The sequence below is a fragment of the Alexandromys fortis genome, unplaced genomic scaffold, assembly GCF_014885135.2.
Source record: "Alexandromys fortis isolate MF-2015 unplaced genomic scaffold, M_Fortis_MF-2015_v1.1 scaffold_44, whole genome shotgun sequence".
In the NCBI taxonomy this organism is placed as follows: domain Eukaryota; kingdom Metazoa; phylum Chordata; class Mammalia; order Rodentia; family Cricetidae; genus Alexandromys; species Alexandromys fortis.
The window spans coordinates 6,066,251-6,087,633 of NW_026067921.1; the positions used below are offsets into that span (position 1 = coordinate 6,066,251).

At 41.2% G+C, this 21,383-nt stretch overlaps 1 protein-coding gene across 1 annotated transcript in view; it reads left to right on the top strand.

Annotated features, from left to right (window-relative positions):
- Positions 1–21,383, top strand: part of Zcwpw2 (zinc finger CW-type and PWWP domain containing 2) — a 117,894-nt gene that overhangs the window by 86,112 nt on the left and 10,399 nt on the right. Inside the window, exons 7-9 of the mRNA XM_050141746.1 lie at positions 6,078–6,136; positions 7,753–7,820; positions 16,714–16,811. Of these exons, the coding sequence (XP_049997703.1) occupies positions 6,078–6,136; positions 7,753–7,820; positions 16,714–16,811 (225 nt within the window). The remainder of the gene's footprint in view (positions 1–6,077; positions 6,137–7,752; positions 7,821–16,713; positions 16,812–21,383) is intronic.

The following is a 21,383-nucleotide window of genomic DNA, read 5'->3' on the forward strand; positions in this document are numbered from 1 at the left end:
TTTTCTCTCCAAACTGCTTCCTGCTGAATGGGGGCGCTGTTATTCAGGTCTTTTATGGGATAACCTGTCTGCTAGGTTCATCTCAGTCGGCAGTTGAGCAAAGTAATTTTTTGAGGGTGTTCATAGCAACCTTTCAGGAGGGCGAGGTCTATCATACCATATTGGAATAGAAGAAATCCACAGGGTCTGGTCCTCTGTGAAAAAAAAAGAAGAAACTCCTTTCCAAAGCATCATATCCTTAGACCCAAATTTTGAAGTCAAGATACCTTTAGAACATATGTGCAGGTTCAGCTTAGCAGCCCATATAATGAAATGTCTCTCTGTACTTAGCTCCTTCACAGTCAAAAATTTTAAAGAAAACAATGTACATAATCCAGACTCTCTGTGAATTTTCCATTTTTATGTGGCTTATTTTTGTTTATTTCTTTTAATCTCTTAACTATCTGTACTCTGTTTCTTTAAAGACTTTACCCTTTTTTTTAAGGACATTAACTTTATTCTTTATATTCTTTTTCTTCTCTCTCCCAAGCCTACGTACATTCATCCAACAGTGTCTGAATCTGTTTTATTGTGAATCTGTAATTTTTTTACTATCCAGGAGCATTTTTTAAAATGTTAAGCGCTTCTTAAAAACTTAAGTTGCACCATGTACAGGTAATACGGTACTGCCTGTGTCCTGCCCAGTCTAAACCTTAACTGCGCTGTTATTATGGCAATTACGGTAGTCCCTGCCTGAGGTCAGCACAGTTCAGCATGGAGCAGCCACTCCTGCCTCAGAGCCATTTGGTCCCCTGAACCACTCACAGTTCCAGGCACACAGCAGTCCACATTGGAGCTGCAATCAGCAGTTTAATTCTGAGACTGAGTGTGCAGCACAGAAACTCTTTTCATCCAAGTTACAGCCAAATTTGACACGCAGAGCACTGCGCAGTCTGAAAACGCGTCTCTGTATGGCGGCAGGAATCCGCCATGCTCTTCTGCCTGCCTAAGCCTAATTCTGCCTTCTGTCCAGGAGCAGGCGGGGAGCGCTGAGCCATCGGCACGGTCTCAGAGCATTTTCCTCCGATCCCAAGTGGGAACAGAAACATCCAGTCCCATAAAAGCCATTGAAATGCTTTAAAGCCAGAGTTTGCACTGGTGGCACAGTCCCAGGAAGCTGCACTTTAAAATGACGCAGCTTTTTTTTCTGCTGCTGTTGCCGAATCAGGAAATCTCTCTACAGCACGCCACCAACAAACAGAAAAAAATCTGTGTTAAACTCCCTCTCCTTTATTTTTAAGCCTTCTCAGGTTTTTAAGTGGATTTAGCCCATCATGTCTGGGCACCACTCTGTAGTGATAGGAGCGGTGGGGCTGCGTCCCCGGCACCCGGCCGCCCGCATGGCTAGCTTATGCCCCAAAATAATTACACAGAAACTGTATTCTTTTAAACACTGCCTGGCCCGGCTACTTTCAGCCTCTTATTGGCTAGCTCTTACATATTAATTTAACCCATTCCTAATAATCTGTGTAGCCCATGAGGTGGCTTACCAGAGAAGATCTTAACCTGCGTCTGTCTGGAATGGGAGAATCATGGCGACTCCTCGACTAAGTTTCTTTCTCCCAGCATTCTGTTCTGTTTACTCCGCTTACCTAACGGTTGGCCCATCAAATGGGCCTAGGCAGTTTCTTTATTAATAATAAATCACTCCCACATCAAAGTTCTAGATAGTTGAGAACTCAGTGTAGCTATCTTTTTCTCCTATGCCCACATACCTGTGATAAAGTTTAATTTATAAATTTGTCACAGAAGAAATGAGTAAGAACATAAAAAGATAGAAAAACCAAAGCAACCTGATGTAATAAAAGTTATACCAACTTATAAGTCATGTCTAGAATTTTCTATGTAATAGTCTCAGACTAGTTACTGTGGAACTTCAGAAACAAGTCATGAGCAAAGGAAGGCACTAGCATGCCACACCTTTCTCATCTGTTGGACATTTGGACTGTTTCTACCTTGTTAATAATGGCACTAGAAACATATATGTAAGCTCTTGCTTAGATGAATGCCTTTATTTTTCCTGAGTGGAACTGCTAGGTTACAGGGTAACTTTATTCATGAGGTTTTGAGGAAGTTTTAAACTGGTCCACAGTTGCTGCACACCTCCACAACTCCCAGCCAGCTACTTTTTCATCTTTCACCACAGACTTGTCAGCGTTTGGTAGGTCTCTCTTTCCAGCTATTCCACTGCACATGGAGTGGTATTTCATTGTGATTTTAATGTCTCTGATGACTGATGTTATTAACCAGCTCTTCATGTGCTTACTGGCCATTCCTGTATTTCCTAAAACAAATGTCCATTGAAATGTTGTATACATTTAATTGACTTGTTTTCTTATTGTTTGATTATTATATAAATAATTTGAAAATATCTTTTCTACTTTTATGAGCTGTTTTCTCTCTTGGTGGTGTCCTTTAAAACCACAGAAATCATTAACCTTGATATTATCCTATTTATCACTTCTTTTGTTGTTTATGCTTTTAATATTACATATAAGACACCACCAACTGAATTCAGTTGGTGGTTTGAATGAGGATGGCCCCTAGAGCTCATACATTTGATTACTTGGTCCATAGTTTGTGGGACTGTTTGGGAAGCATCAGGAGGTGTGGCCCTGTAATAAGTGGTATGTCACTGGAGGGAGGAGTTTGCGGTTTCAGACACCTAAGCCCTTCCCAGTTTATTCTTTCTCTTCCTAATGCTTGTGGATCAGATCTAAGCTCTCAGCTACTGCTCCAGCACCATGTCTGCCTACCTGCTGCCTTGTTTTCTGCCATGATGATCATGGACTCTAAGCCTCTAAAACTAAGCAAGCCCCCAATTAAATGCTTTCTTTTATAAGTTTTCTTGGTCCTGGTGTTTCTTCACAACAGTAAAAAACTAACAAAGACACCAAAGTTATAAAGATTTACTTCTATATTTTCTTCCAAGACATTTGAAAGTGGTGTCTCTTACATTTAAACCTTTAATCCTTTTTAAACTAATTTTATATATGATGTGATATGGGTTGAACTTTATTGTTTTGTATGTGGTTACTCAGCTGTACTAGTTCTATTTGCAGAAGGAACTGTTTTTCTTACATACTCATTAGCCTGATTGCTGAAAATTAGTTGACTACTAATATAGGACTTCATTTCTGAACGCCTAACTACATTCCACTGGTCATGTCTTCTGTTCTTATGCTGAAACCATATTGTCCTGAATTATCAAATCTTGTCTTAAGTTTTGAAATCGGAGTGTGTGATCAAATTGGCTCTTCTTCTATAAGAGTGTTTTGACTGTTTTATACCCCTCACATTTACCGTTTGAAGTTTTCATTATTGATTTTTGTACAGAAAAGCACTTGGCACCTTGATGGTCATGCTGTTATGTCTTAGAGTCCCTTAGCTTAAATTGTACTGCTTTGCTTTAAACCAGTCTAAGAGATTGAATCTATTTGAATTACTTCTTATAAATGTAACTGGATAATATCTAATTTGTGTTTTCTGTTTACAATGCTTTTTTCCCTTTTTTCTTCTCTGCCTCTCTTTCTAGGTTCTATTATATTGCATGTTTTTTAAATTTTCCTTTTTTGCTTCCAACTAGTCTAGATGTTATACAACACAGCCCTCTTCTTTGGAGGGCTATCCTTATGTGCAAGCATATTAATCTTCAATTACTTTTCTGAACTCCTGTATCACTATTTTTAGAATTCTTCTGTTGGCCACACATGTCCTAATTATACCTCTATTTTATGAATAATTCAGTATCATTTATTTACTTTCTACCCTGGTCTGATTTGTTTCCCTCTTCCATTTTGTTATCTTGGACTATGAATCTTTCTTCTTTTTCACTTCTTTACAATTAGTCTTTAAAAAAAATCTCGGTACTAGAAATCTAACTCAGGTCTTGTGTCTGCTATAAAAGTTCTAGTTTTGAGCGCTCTATCCAGCCTCAGTTAGGCTTTGGGAGGTGATGTGGGAGTGATTTCTTATTAATAAAGAAACTGCCTAGGCTCCTTGATAGGCCAACACTTAGGTGGGTGGAGTAAACAGAAGAGAATGCTGGGAGAAAGAAGCTGAGTCAAGGAGTCGCCATGATTCTCCCACTCCAGACAGATGCAGGTTAAGATCTTCTCTGGTAAGCCAGCTCGTGGGCTACACAGAGTATTAGAAATGGGTTAAATTAATATGTAAGAGCTAGCCAATAAGAGGCCAGGCAGTGTTTAAAAGAATAACAGTTTCCGTGTAATTATTTCGGGGCATAAGCTAGCCATGCGGGCGGCCGGGTGCCAGGGACGCAGCCTCGCCGCTCTTATCACTACAGGGAGGAGAGGGGATCATGGTTCATTTATTTATTTTCTCTGTTTTGATTAGTCCTTTGAGAATTCTGTAGGATGTGTTTTGATCATCTTCACCCCTTCCCCAGCTCCTCCCAAATCCACTCCTCCTTCTTTGCTCATGCAATTTTTATCCTCACTTTTGTCACTGTGGGATTTTGTTAAACCCATCAAGTTGGTACTGTGTGTGTCCGTGGTTGTGTGACCTTCCACTGATTACCAGTAGCTCTTCATGCAGCATGGGGACTTCTTGCACTTTCCTTCTTCATGCTGGGGTCTGTCTGGCTTGAGCCTACATGGGTCTTGAGTTTATTTAGATGTATTTCATGTTTAGTAATTTGTTTATCTTCAGTCATTTTCATTCTTGTTTTTAGGTTAAATCTTTGCAGCATATTCTTTAGTAGCTTTTTAAGAAAAATTATATATTTTTTTCTTTTCTTTTTTTTTTTTTTCAAGACAGGATTTTTCTGTAGCTTTGGAACCTGTCCTGGAACTTGCTCTCGTAGACCAGGCTAGCCTTGAACCCACAGAGATCCGCCTGCCTCTGCCTCCTGAGTGCTGGCATTAAAGGCATGCATCACCACCACCCGACTGAATTGTAGTCTTAAAATTCCCTTTTATTTTGAAAGTTTTAATGATTTTCTGATAATGAGGGAAATCAATAACTGATAAAAAAAAAAACAAACAATTCCTAAGTTCTCTCTATTCAACTATTTCAGTAGCTTCAGACAGCACAGACCCAGCTTCCCACTTGAGTCACACTTGTTTGGGGTGTAATTTAATTGATGCTACTTTCCTGGGCACTGCTGTTGGTAAGTCATCTATTGCAGCTGTTTGCCAGTGCTCCAAGAACAGACACTTTTGATTTCTAGGATTATACATTCTTTTTGCTTGTCTTTGACTTCATGACAACTGAACTATACATTGAAAACATTGCTTAATAGGGTTTAGTTTTCCTGTGCATGCCTTTAATTTTAGTTATTCTTGACTAGTGAATGTAGTATATGAGATCCAATCTAAGTTTTTACATTAATTGCTTGTCTCTCCTAGTTTGGAATTCTAGGAGAATATTTGGGCTGATTATTTGATTTGGAAAATCTAATATTCTCAGAGACATAACTTTGGATGTTTTGGATGTTTTCTATATTTCAGAATCACTGCTGTTGCCATCTAATGTGGCAGGCCAGGTATATACAGCAACCTGCTTTTGTGCTCTGTCGAGTAAAGTCTTGCCTGTTCTGTTTATAGTCAGAAGAATTCTGTTTGTATCCAGGCCTTATCTGACTGTGACACAAGAGGCACAGAATTTGTCTTTGCTTAGCCATAAAAAGCCAGTGTGTTTCTCCGGGGGTGCCTTGCTGCATATTGTTGGGGCCACTACTATGTCAGCTCTCACCCATGTACCTTTACATCTACATGCTTTTTCTTAAAGCTAGGTGTAAAATTTTAAATAATGATCCTATTATTTTTATGGGGGTTTTGAAGGTGCATATGAGAATAAAGAGCAGCTCCTTATCTGGCTATTCTACTATTCCTGGAGACTGGGGGGTTAATGCCTTCACAGAGACCATGTAGTGGAGGCTAGACAGAAAGGTCTTGTTCAGGGGTATGGGCCAGAGTTTCTCTTTAGCTAAATTATTAGAAGCACACAATACCCATTTTAGTATATTGAGTAGATCTAGAGCAATATGCTAATTCATTTTTAATGTTTTTTTATAGACGCAAGTTTCCAAAAATAATACTGAAAAGAAAAAGCCCAAGGTTAGAAAGAGGAAAAGGTATGTTTTGTGCAATTAAAATACTAGAATACAATTAAGATGTATAAATTGTATTTAATTATTGTGTGCCATTTTCCCTAATTTTTTTCTTCACTGGGTAAACCTTGTGCTTAAACCTTTTTGAAAGAATTAGCAAGCTGGTAGTTAGAAGTGCAGAGAAGTTATGCTCTCTTTTACCTGGTCTGGTTTTCCAACCGGGTTTCACTATGTAGCCAAGGCTACTCTCAAGCTTACAGTCCTTCTGTCTCAGCCTCCCAGATGCTGGGATTGCCCCCACCATACTTGGCTGAAGAAATATTATAGTCCTATAAAAACGTTAAACTAGAACTTTTAAAGGTTATTATCATGTAAAAAGGTTTTTTTTTTTTAAAAAAAGATTAAAATAGGTAAGACAAGTCGGGGTCAAATCCCCATGATAAAGTGATAATTCAATGATGGTAAGTTTCAGTGTTTCTCATTGAGCTAGCCTTAGCATGTGATTTTCAGTATGTGACCACGTGTTCTAGGATTCCCACTTACAGATAAAGACTGATGCTAATAGTCCTCCTCTTGCCATATCTTTGCAGAAGAAAGCCACTTTTAAAATTAATTATTTACACATTTGCTTCATTTTATTTTGTTTTGTATGTATGATGTATGTGGGACATGTCCATCTGTAGCATATGTGGAGGTCAGAGGACAAGTGTTAGGGATCGGTTCTCTCCTCCCATCTGACAGGGTCTTGGTAACAAATTCAGGTTGTCATCTCTGTGCAAAAGTATCTCCACCCACTAAATAACTAATTCTTTTTTATTTTTATTTTTTTAGGTTTTTCAAGACAGGGTTTCTCTGAGTAGCCCTGGCTATCCTGGAGCTCACTCTGTAGAAAAGCTGGCCTTGAACTCACAGAGATCCGCCTGCCTCTGCCTCCTGTCCTGGGATTAAAGGCGTGTGCCACCACTGCCTGGCTAGATAATTAATTCTTGAAAATGGACATAGATTTCGTTGTCTCAATTACACACCACAGTAATCACATCCCACACACCACACACATGTGCAGATATCCTCAGTTAAGAGATGAAGAGACATGGCTTGCAGAACTGATTCATGGGAACTTCTGATTGGCAACAATGCATTGGCACAGATGTTTTCTGGCACTTGTCAGGAGCACAGTGTGATGGGAAAGTATGACTTTACCATCTGACAGAACAGGTTCTGTCATGGTCAGTGGTTTACCTATGGTGCCAAACTTCTCATTTCTTTTTGTAGTTGCAGTTCCTCAACCTCTTTACATAATGAGAACAGTAATCACATAACATGTTTTGGGAGATAATTGCATGAAGAATGCCTGTGCGACCGCTTGTTGAATTAACTTCCCAGTGCTCGGTAGCTTTTGGGGTCACAGTGGCTTTCTGCACCGAATTGTGCTGTGTGAGACAACCAGAAAAAAGCACCAAAGATTGAGACCTATAGAGTCACAGAATTCAGTTATTAAGAAACACACATTTGCATAAATATATACACGTGTGTATATGTACATGTGCTTACATGCATATGTATGTATATGTATGTGCGTATATATACCCTTATGTGTGGGGTTGCTTGTTTGAAACTAAATCTGTCAAAATCTTTTTCAGGAATGGTGCTTTAAGATGCTCTGTTGAAAATGTTTGTTCTGATGAAGCCTTATCAAAGGAAAGCATGGGTATGTGAAGGCCTGGGATGGCTTTAGTTTCTTTGCCTGGATATAATTTCAAACAGTTGTTCTAAGTAGGGTTCATGGGGTTTCACAGAGACTGAAGTAACAATCATGGAGTCTACATAGGTCATGTTATGGTTGTTGGCTTGGTGTTTTTGTGGGGTTGCTGACAGTGGGAATGGGGTGTCTCTGACTCTTTTGCCTGCTATTGAGACCCCTTTTCTCCTGTTGGATTCCCACACCCAGCCTTGATGTGAGAGTTTGTGTGGTCTTTTTGTATCTTGTTGTTCCATCTTTGGTTGATATCCCTGGGAGGCCTCCTCTTTTCTATGGAGAAACAGACTGGAAGAGTGGATCTGGAAGAAAGGGGTGGTGGGGGCACTGGGACCTAGGAGGGGAAGCTGCAGTCAGGATATATTATATAAGACAAGAATGAGAAATGTAGTTGGCTTTTAAAAAGCTATTGTACTTGCATACAAGTATAAGGTTATTAGGTCATCTTGGTGTCAAATGGGAAACTTTTCTATTTTCTTTAAGTTTCTGTCTTCTTAAGTAAAATTTCTCTGAAGTTGCCATATATTTAATGTTTTAAAATAAATCACTGACAGCTGTAGAGGAAAATTCTAGCAAGTGATCTTCAACCTAGACCTCTCCATCCCAAACCTATTGGAATCCAAAGAAAGGGGAGAATGGACCTCATAAGAGCCTGGGGCCTTGTCAGCGGAGACTGTTCTTTTGTTTCCCACTGCCCAGACCTGAATAATCACACAGAACATATTAATTACAACATTGTTTGACCTATCAGCTCAATTTTAAAATGGTGGATGTACCATTTTTGTCAGCTCTGGGGCCGCCAGGCAGGAGCTGCACTCGGCAGTCCAGCCCAAAGAATGAGTGTGCAACACATAAACATTTTTTATCTGAGTTACAGCCAAATCTGCTTCTCGGAGCACTGTGCAGCCTGGAAACATCTCTGTATGGTGGCAGGAATCCACCATGCTCTCCCGCCTGCCCAAGCCTGATTTCGCTGTCTGCCCAGGCAAGAAGAGCTGAGCCACGGGCATGGTCTCACCTCCTTTCCTCCCAATCCTGAACAGGCACACAAACACCCAGGCCCACAAATGCTCCATAGCTGGAGTTTGCACCAGTGGCAGTGCCCAGGAAGCCATGTTTTAAAATGGAGCAGCTTTTTTTGGGGGGGGGGTACGGCTGCTGTGTCAGGAAATTCTCTCTGCAGCACGTCACCAGCAAACAGTAAAAAGCTGTGTTAAACTCTCTCTCTCCTTTTTAAGCCCTCTCAGGTTTTCAAGTGGATTTAGTCCATTACATTGGGCGCCAATCTGTAGTATGGAAGAGCGGCGGGCTGCATCCTGCCACCCAGCTAGCTTAACCCCCAAAATAACCACACAAAAATTGTATTAGTTAAATTACTGCTTGGCCCATAAGCTCTAGCCTCTTCTTGGCCAACACTCACATCCTGATCTAACCCATTTCCATTAATCTGTGTATCACCACAAGGTGGTGGCTTACTGGGAAAGATTCAGCGACTCTGACCTGGCAACATCATGGCAGCTCGGCTCCATCTGCTGCTTTCTTCCTCCCAGAATACAGTTCTGTCTGCTCCACCTATCTACATTCTGCCCTATCAGGCCAAGCAGTTTCTTTATTGATTAACCAATGAAAGCAACATAAATACAGAAGAACCTGCTATACCATATCCCCAGCCTCACCTCCACCCAGCACTAGGCAACCCATACAGAGACAGAATGAAGGTTTGACAGTGGGGATTGTGACAGGACAAGTAGAAACGATATCTGTACAATAAATGTGAAAGCACAGAAAATGTCTGTGACAGTCAACTTCCATTTTGGAGGCAAAGTGGGATCTGAATTGAAGAAGGCATAGAGAAACCCAGCCCTTCCTAGGGCTGTTTGTCAGGGATGTAAGAATGGTTAAGCAGTGTGAGAAGAAACTCCACTAAGCACCATAGAAAATGTTAACTTCAGTGGCAAGTCCTTCACACTCACACACTCATTAATAAGTTTTCCTTCTTCCTATGAATAGCTTAAACTCTTGAGAACAACCACTGGAACAATGCTGTGGTTGGTTACAGAATGACCCCAGAGCTAATGTTTCCAGCACTGGTCCTCCGCTGGTCTTGCTGGTTTGGAAGCTTGTGGAAACTTACTAAGAAGGGCACATCTGGAGGAAGTAGATCCAGAGAATGTGCCCTTTATAGTTGTACTAGCTTCCAAGTCCTCATCCTGCTCTGGGGCTCTACCCTGCTGAGTACTCCAAATGTTTACCAAGTACCAGGCTGAGCAAGCAGGATCTGAAACCCTCTGGAAAGTTGTTTTTGTAGCCACTTTGTCACAATAAGAAAATTAAACCAGGTAACAGTTGTTAGATCCCTTCCCAAGTGGAAACTGCCAGCCAGGTGGCCTCCAAGACAGCCCAGTTATTTCAACACCCGCCCCCCACCAGCACTATGAGTAGCATTTGACTCCAGCAGCAGGAAGTGTGGCTGCTGACCCCAGGACTCCTGCTCCAGAAGGCTTCACTCCAGCGTGACCATCCTAAACATTCTGTATGGGTCTTGGGAGACATCACTTTTAAGATAAGACAGTCTGTGGTAAAAAGAAGCATTTTGCTGATGAGTGAGAGGTATGCTTATCTGTGGATATAGGGATAAGTATAAGAATGCAGTTAGGAGTTATATTGGTTGAGGAAAGTGATAGTAGTAATTTTTCCTCTAAGATACATGACCTCACTAGACATGGCAGTTATGATAGTTAACACTATCAGGCATTATTTTCCTGTAAAGATGTAAAAATACTAATACATTTTAATTCTTCATCTTATTGTCAGCAATTAAGAACATCACCGTCTAGACCAGTCCATCGTGCCTTTTCTCAACAAGCAGTGATTCCTTCTCATTCTTAATACTTCTTGGGACTAGGAATATGACTCCATTAGTAGAATGTTTACCTAGCAACTATGAAGCCCAAGACTCCAAGCCCAACATAAGCTTGATGTGGTGCCACATGCCTCTAAGGACATCCTCAGCTACATAGGGAGTTTTAGGCAAGTCAAGGATACCTGACACCCTGTGTCAGAGACTAAATAATCACTACCTATTGCAAAAAAGAACCTTAAGAGACTGTGGAAGTGCCCAACCCAAAGGAGAATCTTTATATCACACCCATACATGCAAGGCTGAGGGATCATGGTTGGAAGAGGGGACAGAAAACTCCCAAGAGCCAGAATGCTGGATGACTACAAGGACATCCAGCTTACTGGACAAAGCTGGGCAGTTACCTGTGGAATAATCCTTCTGTACACTGTGAATATGTTTTATTCTCATTGGTTAATAATGCTCCTTTACACTGTGTAAATATATATCACTGTGATTGGTTTAATAAGCAAGCTCACTGACCAATAGCTCAACAGTATAAAGTTATATGAGATAGTCAAACTGAGAATAATGGGAAGAAGGAGAGTCAGAGGAGTCACCAGGGGACATAGGGGAAGCAAGACATGCTGGAGGATAGGTAAAGATATAAGCCACGTGGTAAGACATAGATTAATAAAAATGAGTTAATTTAAGTTCTAAGAGCTAGTTATTAATAAGTCTGAAATATCATCTGAGCATTTATAATTTGTATTAAGGCTCTTGTGGTTATTTGGAGTGACTGCTAGGACACAGAGAAACTCTGCCTACAGTTACACTTATGAATTTAACAGCAGTTTGAGACACCATGCATAGGACAAGTGCAGGCACTCGACAGACACAATCCAGAATGCAGAGGGAGGGTGGTCATGACATCACATTCCTAGCTAAGGAGCTGTAACAACTGACAGCTGTAGTGGGGGAGAGTCAGCTTTATTTAAGGGTATGGCCAGGGTGGGTAGACATCACCCTCCAGTGAAGGCCACACATAGCAAAGTGTGTACACAGCAATTGGTTAGAGAGAGAGAGAGAGACAGAGAGACAGAAACAGAGAGAGAGACACAGAGAGAGAGACAGAGAGAGAGAGGGAGGAGGCAAAGTTGGGTGGGTAGAAAGGTGGGATAGATTGGAAAGGAGTGGGGGAGGCAGTGAATTTTTATCAAAACACATTGTACAAAAGTCTGAACAAATAAAAATAAACAAACACCCACTAGCAAGCAAGGAATAACAAAACTTCTCAAGCTTTTTAATTTCTGTCAATATTTCTGTGGATTCCCTACTGCTGAAATTCCTTCTCTTGGGGCAGGGTGTGATGTGAGCAGTGCTGCTCCCTCCTCCAAAGTATGGTTCATCCTGGGAACACACGTGTTTGCTGTGCTACTTACAGAGCGTGCAGAGGGTGTTACTAGTAGGAGCATGGGTGGCCCCAAAGCTTTCATACTGGACAGTTCACCGAATGAGCTTGATGGCTTTTCCATAGCTGCAGGACAGAGCTCAGCTTCTCCCAGTATTTCCCCACCCTAAATACTCTAGCCTGAGATCCCAAGGCCTTGTGCAGTTAGGGCAGCATTGTACAGAAATACCTGGCCACTCAAAGATCAACGACCCTTCCCACCTCATCCTCCCAGAGAGAGTGCCAGCCAAAAGGCTTCATCATGATAGACTCTTACAAAAAGGCTTGATGACCTCATGAAGATGGCAGCAGTTGGGTCCAGAGGCTAGCCCTTAGAACGATCTCTTTCCAAGCATCCATATCCCATTTCTTTATGGTATTATGGGTCTCATGTTCAGTGATGATTGCTTGAAAGCTGATTCTTCAAAAAGGAGAGCTGGTGGGAAATAAATCACATTTATTCAAGGGCCAATTCATGAATATAAAGGGTATGCCAGCACCAAAGCACCCACGTAGAGAACTCAGATATACACAGAGCTTTTATTACAGGGGGAAGGAAGACAGAACAGTGTGCTCCTGTGAGAGCTGTCTTATGATGCTGAGTGGCCTCTGTACTTCAAGGGCACATGTCTCCTTCTCTTCTTCTCCAGCTGGTGCATCACTGGTCCCTGGCCTTCTGGGGCTACTTCCTGTTGCTCACTAGACAGTCATTCTTTTCTTCAAATTAAGCCTCATGGCAAGTGACATGTTTTGTGTTATTTGACTCATAGAACCAAAGGACAAGGAGGATCTTTTCATAGTGTGGTATAATCTGAAGGAACCAGGCCTTCTAGGTTCTTTAAATGTAGAGGGATTATTTAACAGCTAACACCTTAATTGTGGACATACAATCCTTATATTTTCTCCAGAGCCAGCAAGTCTTTGCCCATTTAGTCATTTCAGTGTAGCTTCTCTTTAGAAGATATCGAGCAAAGGGAAGAGAAATATCCTTTCAAAGGACAAAGTGCAAGGGAGCTGCTGCAGCAGTGGCTTCCAGAAAGGGTGGGGCCCGTTCTTCTTTCATTACTAGGAGGTAGCCTGTGCCCCAGTTCTCGGCCTCAATTGTTTTGCACACTCAGATGATACAATTGTTTGTCTTCCTGCCTCAGATGTACTGTTATGTATGGGATCTCTCTCTCTCTTTTCTCTCTCTCTCTCTTTCTCTTTCTCTCTCATTCACTCTCACTCTTTCTTCTTCCCTCCCCCATCCCCATTTTCCTCCTTCTCCATTTCTACTCTTAACAGTGAATTGAAACAAGAAAGTACAGGATAATCATCACAGATAGGAGATGATTGGTTGTACAGTCAGCAAAGGCATCATTCTGTCTCCAGCCTTGGAGGATATCATTGACCAATTCTGATAACTGAGTCTGTAGATTACAGGAACTGCCATTTCTTGAGAATTGTTTTTGAATTTCAGCTTACAATATAGGGAAACTTATATAGAAAAGCAAGCCTCCTGTAGCTCTGGAAGCAGAAATCAACATCAGTCAAGCTGTTAAGAGTCCTGGCCAGTTGATGAAGCCCTCCATTACTCTGTCTACCCTTTGATCAAAAGGCAGTGCAGACACTTTTTCAGATTGGTTGCAAACAGAGATTCCAGTGAACTTGGCAGTGACACATGTCATCATAACCTGAGTGTGCTTTAGCCTAGTGTTAGAAATGTGAATATCTTTGGCAAATTTCTTTATAATGGAGCTCAAAATCTATCTTTTCAACATGACATTAAATTTCTATGTCAGTTTCCGAAGACTCGCAAAGTAAAGTAGGAAAAAAGTGTAAGGGGAACTGGAGGATCAGCCTGAGGATTACCACAGTTACCCATGAGTTAACAGGTAACAGAAAAGAGATGCCCCACTGCAGCTGTGGAGGTGGCCCCAGTGGCAGAAGCACTTGTGGCTCAAGCCTAGCAACAGGAGTTGAGTTCCCAGAAGGCACATGAAAGCTGCTTGAGGTGGTGCACAGCAGGAGTCATGGCATTGCCACTGAGAGGAGGGAGGGGCAGGCAGGAGACAGAGGCTAGTCTAGAGTATGCAGTGCAGACTCTTGCTTCAAGCAGACAAGAGAGAAGCTCCTCTGCAGGCTGTCCTCTGACCTCTATAGGCATGCTATGGCACTTATGTATCTGCACTGTGTGCTTGAGTGCACCTGTGAACATACATGCACGTGCACATGCACACACAAATATAAATGAAAAAATATATACTAAAATTGAATGTTAATTTCATTCAAAAAGCTTCAGTAGGAGCATACATTTCTCTAGAAAGTTCGAGTTCAGTAGACATGGTGCATCCATGTTTTAAAATGAATTACCCAGGTGATTCTTAGGCCCACCAAACTCTTGAGTACTCCTGAGCCAGAATGGACTATTCTGTTGTCTTCAGCTATTCCCAAAGAAAACAGATGGTTTGGGGTGGTCACCAACAAGTCAGTTGCAGTTTTTGTTTGTTTTGCTTTGAAGCAGAGAACTCATTCCTGAGGTGGGAGAAGCTTTTTTTCAGGTTGTTTCAAGACTAGTTGTGACTGGTCAGCCTGAGGCTGGCTGGGCAGAGTCACAGTGAGGAGGATCCTGGTCCAGCCTGAGGCTGGCTGGGCAGAGGTCATGGTGAGGAGGCTCCTGTTCTAGCCTGAGTTCCCTGAGTTCTTGCCCCATAGCAGACACAGTGTAGGTGTGTGTTGTTTGAATACAGAGATGCTTCAGCAGAGATGCTGGCTGGCATATTGCTGCAGATTGTAATGTGGAAATGCAAAAGGGAACCGATTTTTCCTTCATTGTAGCAGCAGCCACAGGAAGATTTTCCATTTCCTAACTGCCCTGATTTCAGTCATTACTGCTATTAATAGTGCTTTATCATGGATCTCTGTGAGTTTGAGGCCAGCCTGGTCTACAGAGAGAATTCCAGGACAGTCAGGCTGTTACACAGAAACTGTGTCTGGAAAAACAAAACAAAACAAAATAGTACTTTATCAGTATTTAAAATTCTCTTTCTTAGGTCCCGCCTGGGTACATTTAAACGTTCCTTGAACTTCCAGCTGTGCTGGGCGGTATGACTGTTGGTGATCTGTCAAGATGGCAGAAAATGGAAGGGGGTATGTCAGATGCAGGGATCAGAGTGGAAGTGGAGGGGCATGGCATCCCCTCCTGGTTTGCTGTCTTTCCACCGGCTTCTCAGATGTCTCATCTGTCTCTGCAAGCTACAAACAGCAAGCTACTTGTGTGCTATTTGCTTTGATCTTTGCTTCAGCAAGACTCTGTGTCAAGTAAAAATGCTGTTTATTTAGGTGGAGAATTCAAATGCATATTGTTCATCAGGATTCAATTCTATCATTATCCTAGGCTGTCTTTCTTAAGTGGTTAAGATAGACATTATTTTTATCTCAGTATGTTCAACAAAACAGTAAACACCTTTTCCACTTATTTCACAGCAAAAAAATAAAAGGCATTTATAAGCATAATGTTTTCTCTTTCAAATCAGACTAAGCAATTTACATATTTGGATTAGGATTGGATGAACTTGTGGGGTTCTAGCAATGGCTCAGTGGTTAATTGTCATGCAAAATGAGGACCAAGGGGATCCCAAGACACCATGAAAAATGTCAGTGGGCATCAAACTGCTAGTAAGAGTAGCTTTCAAGGAGATCTGGGTTTGACTTGAGGGAGCCTTCCTCCCACAAATGAATGAATGAAGACCATAAAAGAGCAGCGGAAGATGACTCCTGACAAGAATGTCGGACCTCCACAAGCACCCACAGGGAGTGCATGCTCACCCTAGCGAGGCACTCTCTTCCTTGGAGGGCCCCATGCACAGGAAAGTGGAAAAGAAGGATGAGCCTGCATTGGGCCCAGCCACTCAGCTATGTGACTTTTCCTGTTAAGCACCAGTTTTAATGTCACCCATGGAGGTGAGGCATTCGGTCATCCTCACCACCACACTCCCCATGTCCTTGCTCTCCTGACTATGTCTTTTTCTAATAATCCAGTTGTCCACTTCAAATGCTGGTGGGTGTGTGGCCATTTCCAGGAACGTGGTGGGCCTATGGGCCCACACCCTTTAAAGGAAACTGACCCCTCTATCAACTGTCCATTTCTCTTGGCTGTGATGTCTGCTTTTCAGACATAATTGAGTCTGATGCCTGGGACCCAAATAAGACAAAAATACTTCTAATGAGCTTCTTATATTCCAAAGATATTTTATACTCTATACATATCAAGAAAATTACCTATTCCTTTCAAAGAATTTTAAAAATTTCACGTGGAAATTCATAATAGAATTTTGCAACAAGCGGGGGTCATATATAAAAAACATATGATAACAGAAACTAGGTATGTAAGAAAAAGCCAAAAAGAAATCTGTAATTTTTAAGTTAACTAAGCTAAAATTTTTAAAACTATGAACATTTGTTTTTTATTTTTAATCCTGTAGTATTTAGAAGAGTTATTTCTGGGTAGTTAAGATTTTGAATTAGATGGAATTAATCAAAGATGTAGCTCTTACTATATTCATGATTTCCTTTAGTTGTCTCTGAGACAGAAGGTTTACTAAAAGAGCTGGAGAAAATGCTGCAGCAGGTACAAGAGCCCACAGCAAGAGCCGATGAACCAGGACAAGAACAGGTTGGTATGACAAGTTACCATTTGGCAGCCTCAGGATCTGTAACTGACTCTACAGTGTAATTATATAAGATACCTTTTCCTACATCTGAAATTTGAGGCATTGATTGCCACGATGCTAACAAACCAGTAGCTGTTGAGCCTTCAGAATATAGGCTTTCCTAGGAGAAAATGTGTGTGTAAGCAGAGATGGTCATTAATTTTCAGTCTTTGGGTTGGGATGGAGGATGAAGAGTAGTCCTGTGGCTGAGGTGGACCATTGTAGAGAGACCTTGTAGTAGCCATTGTGGCCATAACTGACAGAAATGACTAAAAGAGCGTGAGTCATCACGGCAGGGAGTCGTGGTGCAGAGCTCTTCATATCCTGGTGAGACAGGATGCAGAGGAAAGAGAATGCAGGAAGGGGCCAAGAGAAGATAGAGCCCTATGGACACGTGTTGTGGGAGCTAAGGGTTCAGCCAATAGCCTTGGGGTGCCAGCCTTAGGGCATCAGGGTAGATGGAAGTCGGAGTAGCATAATTAGCAAACTTACATAGACATATGATAAACCTTCCATGGCTGGATAGAAATGGTGTCAGAAATGATGCACTATCTGAAAAGTGATTCAAATCAAATTAGGAAATTATAATTTCTGATTGGAATATTTTATTGGCTTGATAGCATTAATGTTTTAAATATTCTGTTTAACAAGCATCTTTTTTTTAACCATTATATGTTGTGGTAGCTGTGCAGTTCTTTGTATATGTAGGTATTAGATTAGAAAAACTGATAAGATCATTAAGATGCACATGCTTGTTTTGACGTGATTTGAAGCTTTTCAGTGTATAGATGGAGGTGGTAAAAAGTTTTAAAAATCAGGCCAGGATTGCTCAAACATCTTTTTGGTCAAACATAACTGTTAATAGATTTAAGAGCACTTATTCCAAATAGAGCAACTACTTTTGAATAAAGCAACTATCTAGTACTTATTTTATATCAACTTTGGTTGCATTTAGGAAGTGAGTTAATGACTAGAGAATCTCTAAGTCAGGGTCAGCCTGGATATCATTGAGATCCCCAAACCAAACCAAAGGTCTAGTGGCAGAGCCCCTGCCTTGTCTGCTGGCTGCAGCACCACAAAGCAAAACAAGTATATGTTTTGCTTTTGTAATATTTTAGTCTTGTTTTTAGATAAAACTATATGAAGCATATATATTAGGACAATCATGTCGATGTGATTCATTTAGTAGATACGGTATCATGTAAACTATATTTGTCTTAAAATGGTCTTACTCTATAGCCCAAGTGCTGGGAATTTTAAATAAGAGCCACCATGCCTGGCTAGTCAGAACTTTTTCCTTCCCTTAACAGGGACTAGCATGATGTTTGCAGCACAACTTTGGTTCACTGCCATTGAAATATTTTCCAGAATATTCCTAATGGGCTATTCTTGAATCACCAACTCTGGAGACATTATTTCAAAGGTCAGATTATAGAATGCTATTAGCCCTTTAGATTCATTGTAGATAAAGCTGTGTTCAGGTCATGGTTAAAACAATGCTCAGAAGTTTATCACTAGGGGCAGGAGAGATGGCTCAGAGGTTAAGAGTACTGACTATTCTTCCAGAGGTCCTGAGTTCATTTCCCGGCAACCACATGATGGCTCATACCCATCTGGAATGAGATCTGGTGCCCTCTTCTGGCAGGCATGCATATGGACAAGAAGCCATACCCTAAGGCTGGTACTCCAAGTCTATTGGCAGACTGAGTTCCCAGAGCCCTCATAACTCCCACTTCCTAAAGCTAGGCCCCACCCTACCTGTCGCTACCTCCAACCTGTCACTACCTCCCTCCTGTTAGCACCTTTGGATTGTGACCTGATTAGCTATGTTACAAGTCTGTTAGCTCAGAGCCCCCATGGTCTATCCCTAGGAATGCCCATGCTGGCAGACATGCTTTCTAAATATCATTAATTCTGTGGAGGTTTCTTAATCCAGTCAGGCCGAGAGTCTAAGATTAACGGCAACAGACTTCTCCCATTGTTTGTGATCTTTCCAGGTAAGAGAAGTGAAGGAGGTTTCTGGAAAAGGGGAGCAGTTTGGTGGGACCCTCCTTGTCCAGGCGTGCTGAGACAAGTGCATGGCTGGCTATCGTAAAACAAAACCTCCGTGTTGACAGCAGAGCAAGAGCTCTTGGTCTTAGCTCCTAGATTCAGAAAGCCGTGTGTTCTCACTGTCCAGTATCTGCATAAATGAAGTGAGAGTCTGTGGTCATAAGTTCAGGCCGTTTATAACAGGCAGCATGGGGTCCATCAATGTGATAAAAATCAGTCTCAGTGTAGACACTTGACCCTATGGTGTAGTTGTTCTCTAAATATTACAACATGAATGGCAGCTAGAAGTTACATAAGATTTCATTAATTCTTTCAGATACATAGTGTGCCCAGAATCAGAAAGCACACCAACTGAATCTCTAGTGTAACCGTTTGAATTTAATCGCTTTATTATTATTTATTAGTAACATAAACTTAATGTAAATGCCGGTTCTACTACTGAGTTCTTGTGTCACTTGGTAGTTATTCATCCCCTGCTCTAGAGAACTGTTTAAGAATTAGGTAACACAAATTGGGGTATGTGTCAGAGGTGACAGTGGGCAGTGGTAGTCCAAAGAGAAAACCAACTCTTGTAAGAGTTCATCTCTTGTTTCGCACATTTTCTCTTCGGGCCAGTACATCCCCAGCAGTAATAGCACCTCTCTCTAAGAGCTGGGTTTAGAAATGGGCAGGTAGTTTATAGGTTTGCCAGCCTGCCAGTTTCATTTAGATCCTTAGCAAGTATGAAGACATGATCTGAGCTTTTTCCATCTGTTATTGATATAGGGTCTCCCTTGCTAGTGTAGGTTATCTGTGTACTTGAGGCTGGCCTCAAACATTAATACGCCTGCCACAGCTCTAACTCCCAAGTGCTGGAGTTGTAAGTGTTCAACACCATGCCCAGCTAAAGATGAATCTTTAACACCTTTCTTACTGAGTTAAAAATTAAGGACTGCATACAGAATTTATCATCCTAGAGATTAGTGTGTTAGAGGAAATGAACATCAGCTCCTGCTGAGTTGGAAAACACAGGAAGCTTTCTCAGGCAGCTCCAACAGCTCTACCTGGATCTCCCGATTGTGAATTGGCTTTTAAATTCTCCACAGCGGCTCCTTTATAGATGACTTCTTCCCACGTAAGGGCTGTGCTTGTAGGACATGTGTAGAGTGGTGACATGGGTCTTACGTATGTATAATTTATATACAAATTATTCCTTTCTAGAAATTATGTGCTTAGTTGAACACTGTATGGTGCATGTATGTATGGTGATGTAAATATGTGTGTATGTATAAATGTTTATAAGGTGCCCTCTTATAAGCCAAATACACCAAAAGAAAGTCAGCAGATAACTCCAGTGTCCAGACTATGTTGTCTCTGAGCAGACACTGTGTGAGCCCTTTTCAGAGGTGTAAACTTGATATTTTCTTCATTGCTGCCTGTCAGATTTCTGATGATTGCAGAGCACTGGTGCCAGCAATGAGATGGAATGTGCATACACCACAATTAAAAACTCTTTCCTATGTGCTCTGCCAGATGAGTATCCTCATCTGAACTTTCTTCCCAGGCATGCTCTTCTTTATCCAGTATTAGCACTGTTGACCGTCCATGTCTGACTTGGCAACATGGAAAGTTTAATCAAATTTTTATAAATCCACCTCATTTTTCAATGGATAATTCATATGCAAATAAGGAGGTTTACTATATAATTGTTTGGATTAAAGCTACATATTATATTTTGAACTACATGTATATTTTCATCTTTCAATTACATGAGAAGCTGGTCTAGCTGTAGTGAACCTTGACACTGAAACTCATGTTAGTATGTGTGTGGGCAGAGTGTTTTCCTACTGCCCTTCCCATCTAAGCCACAGAAAGGACTTTTTTGTCGATAATGAAGATATTCCCAAAAGACTGACCACAGAATATGTATTTGAAACTATTTTAATATATATTCCATATGATATTTTCTTTTACAAAAAACAAACCAATAGAGAAAATTCAGGTTTAGTATGATCATTCTGTTCCAAGGTTTAAACTAACAAATATAAGATGAGAAGAGGGACAAAACCTGAGCAACAACTTAGCCTTACACAAACATGTTTAATAGACTTCATACTACATATAGACCATATCACCTGACCACCTACACAGAAAACGGTGTGCACTGCTCTGCTGGAGGAGAACTAACCTCCTCAGTAATCAAGTAGGTCTGCTGCAGTTGTGATGATCCGTATAGCAGACCTCTGCAGTTGTGATGATCCTATAGCAGACCTCTGTAGTTGTGATGATCCTATAGCAGACCTCTGCAGCTGTGATGATCTGTATAGCAGACCTCTGTAGTTGTGATGATCTGTATAGCAGACCTCTGCAGCTGTGATGATCTGTATAGCAGACCTCTGTAGTTGTGATGATCCTATAGCAGACCTCTGTAGTTGTGATGATCCTATAGCAGACCTCTGCAGTTGTGATGATCTGTATAGCAGACCTCTGTAGTTGTGATGATC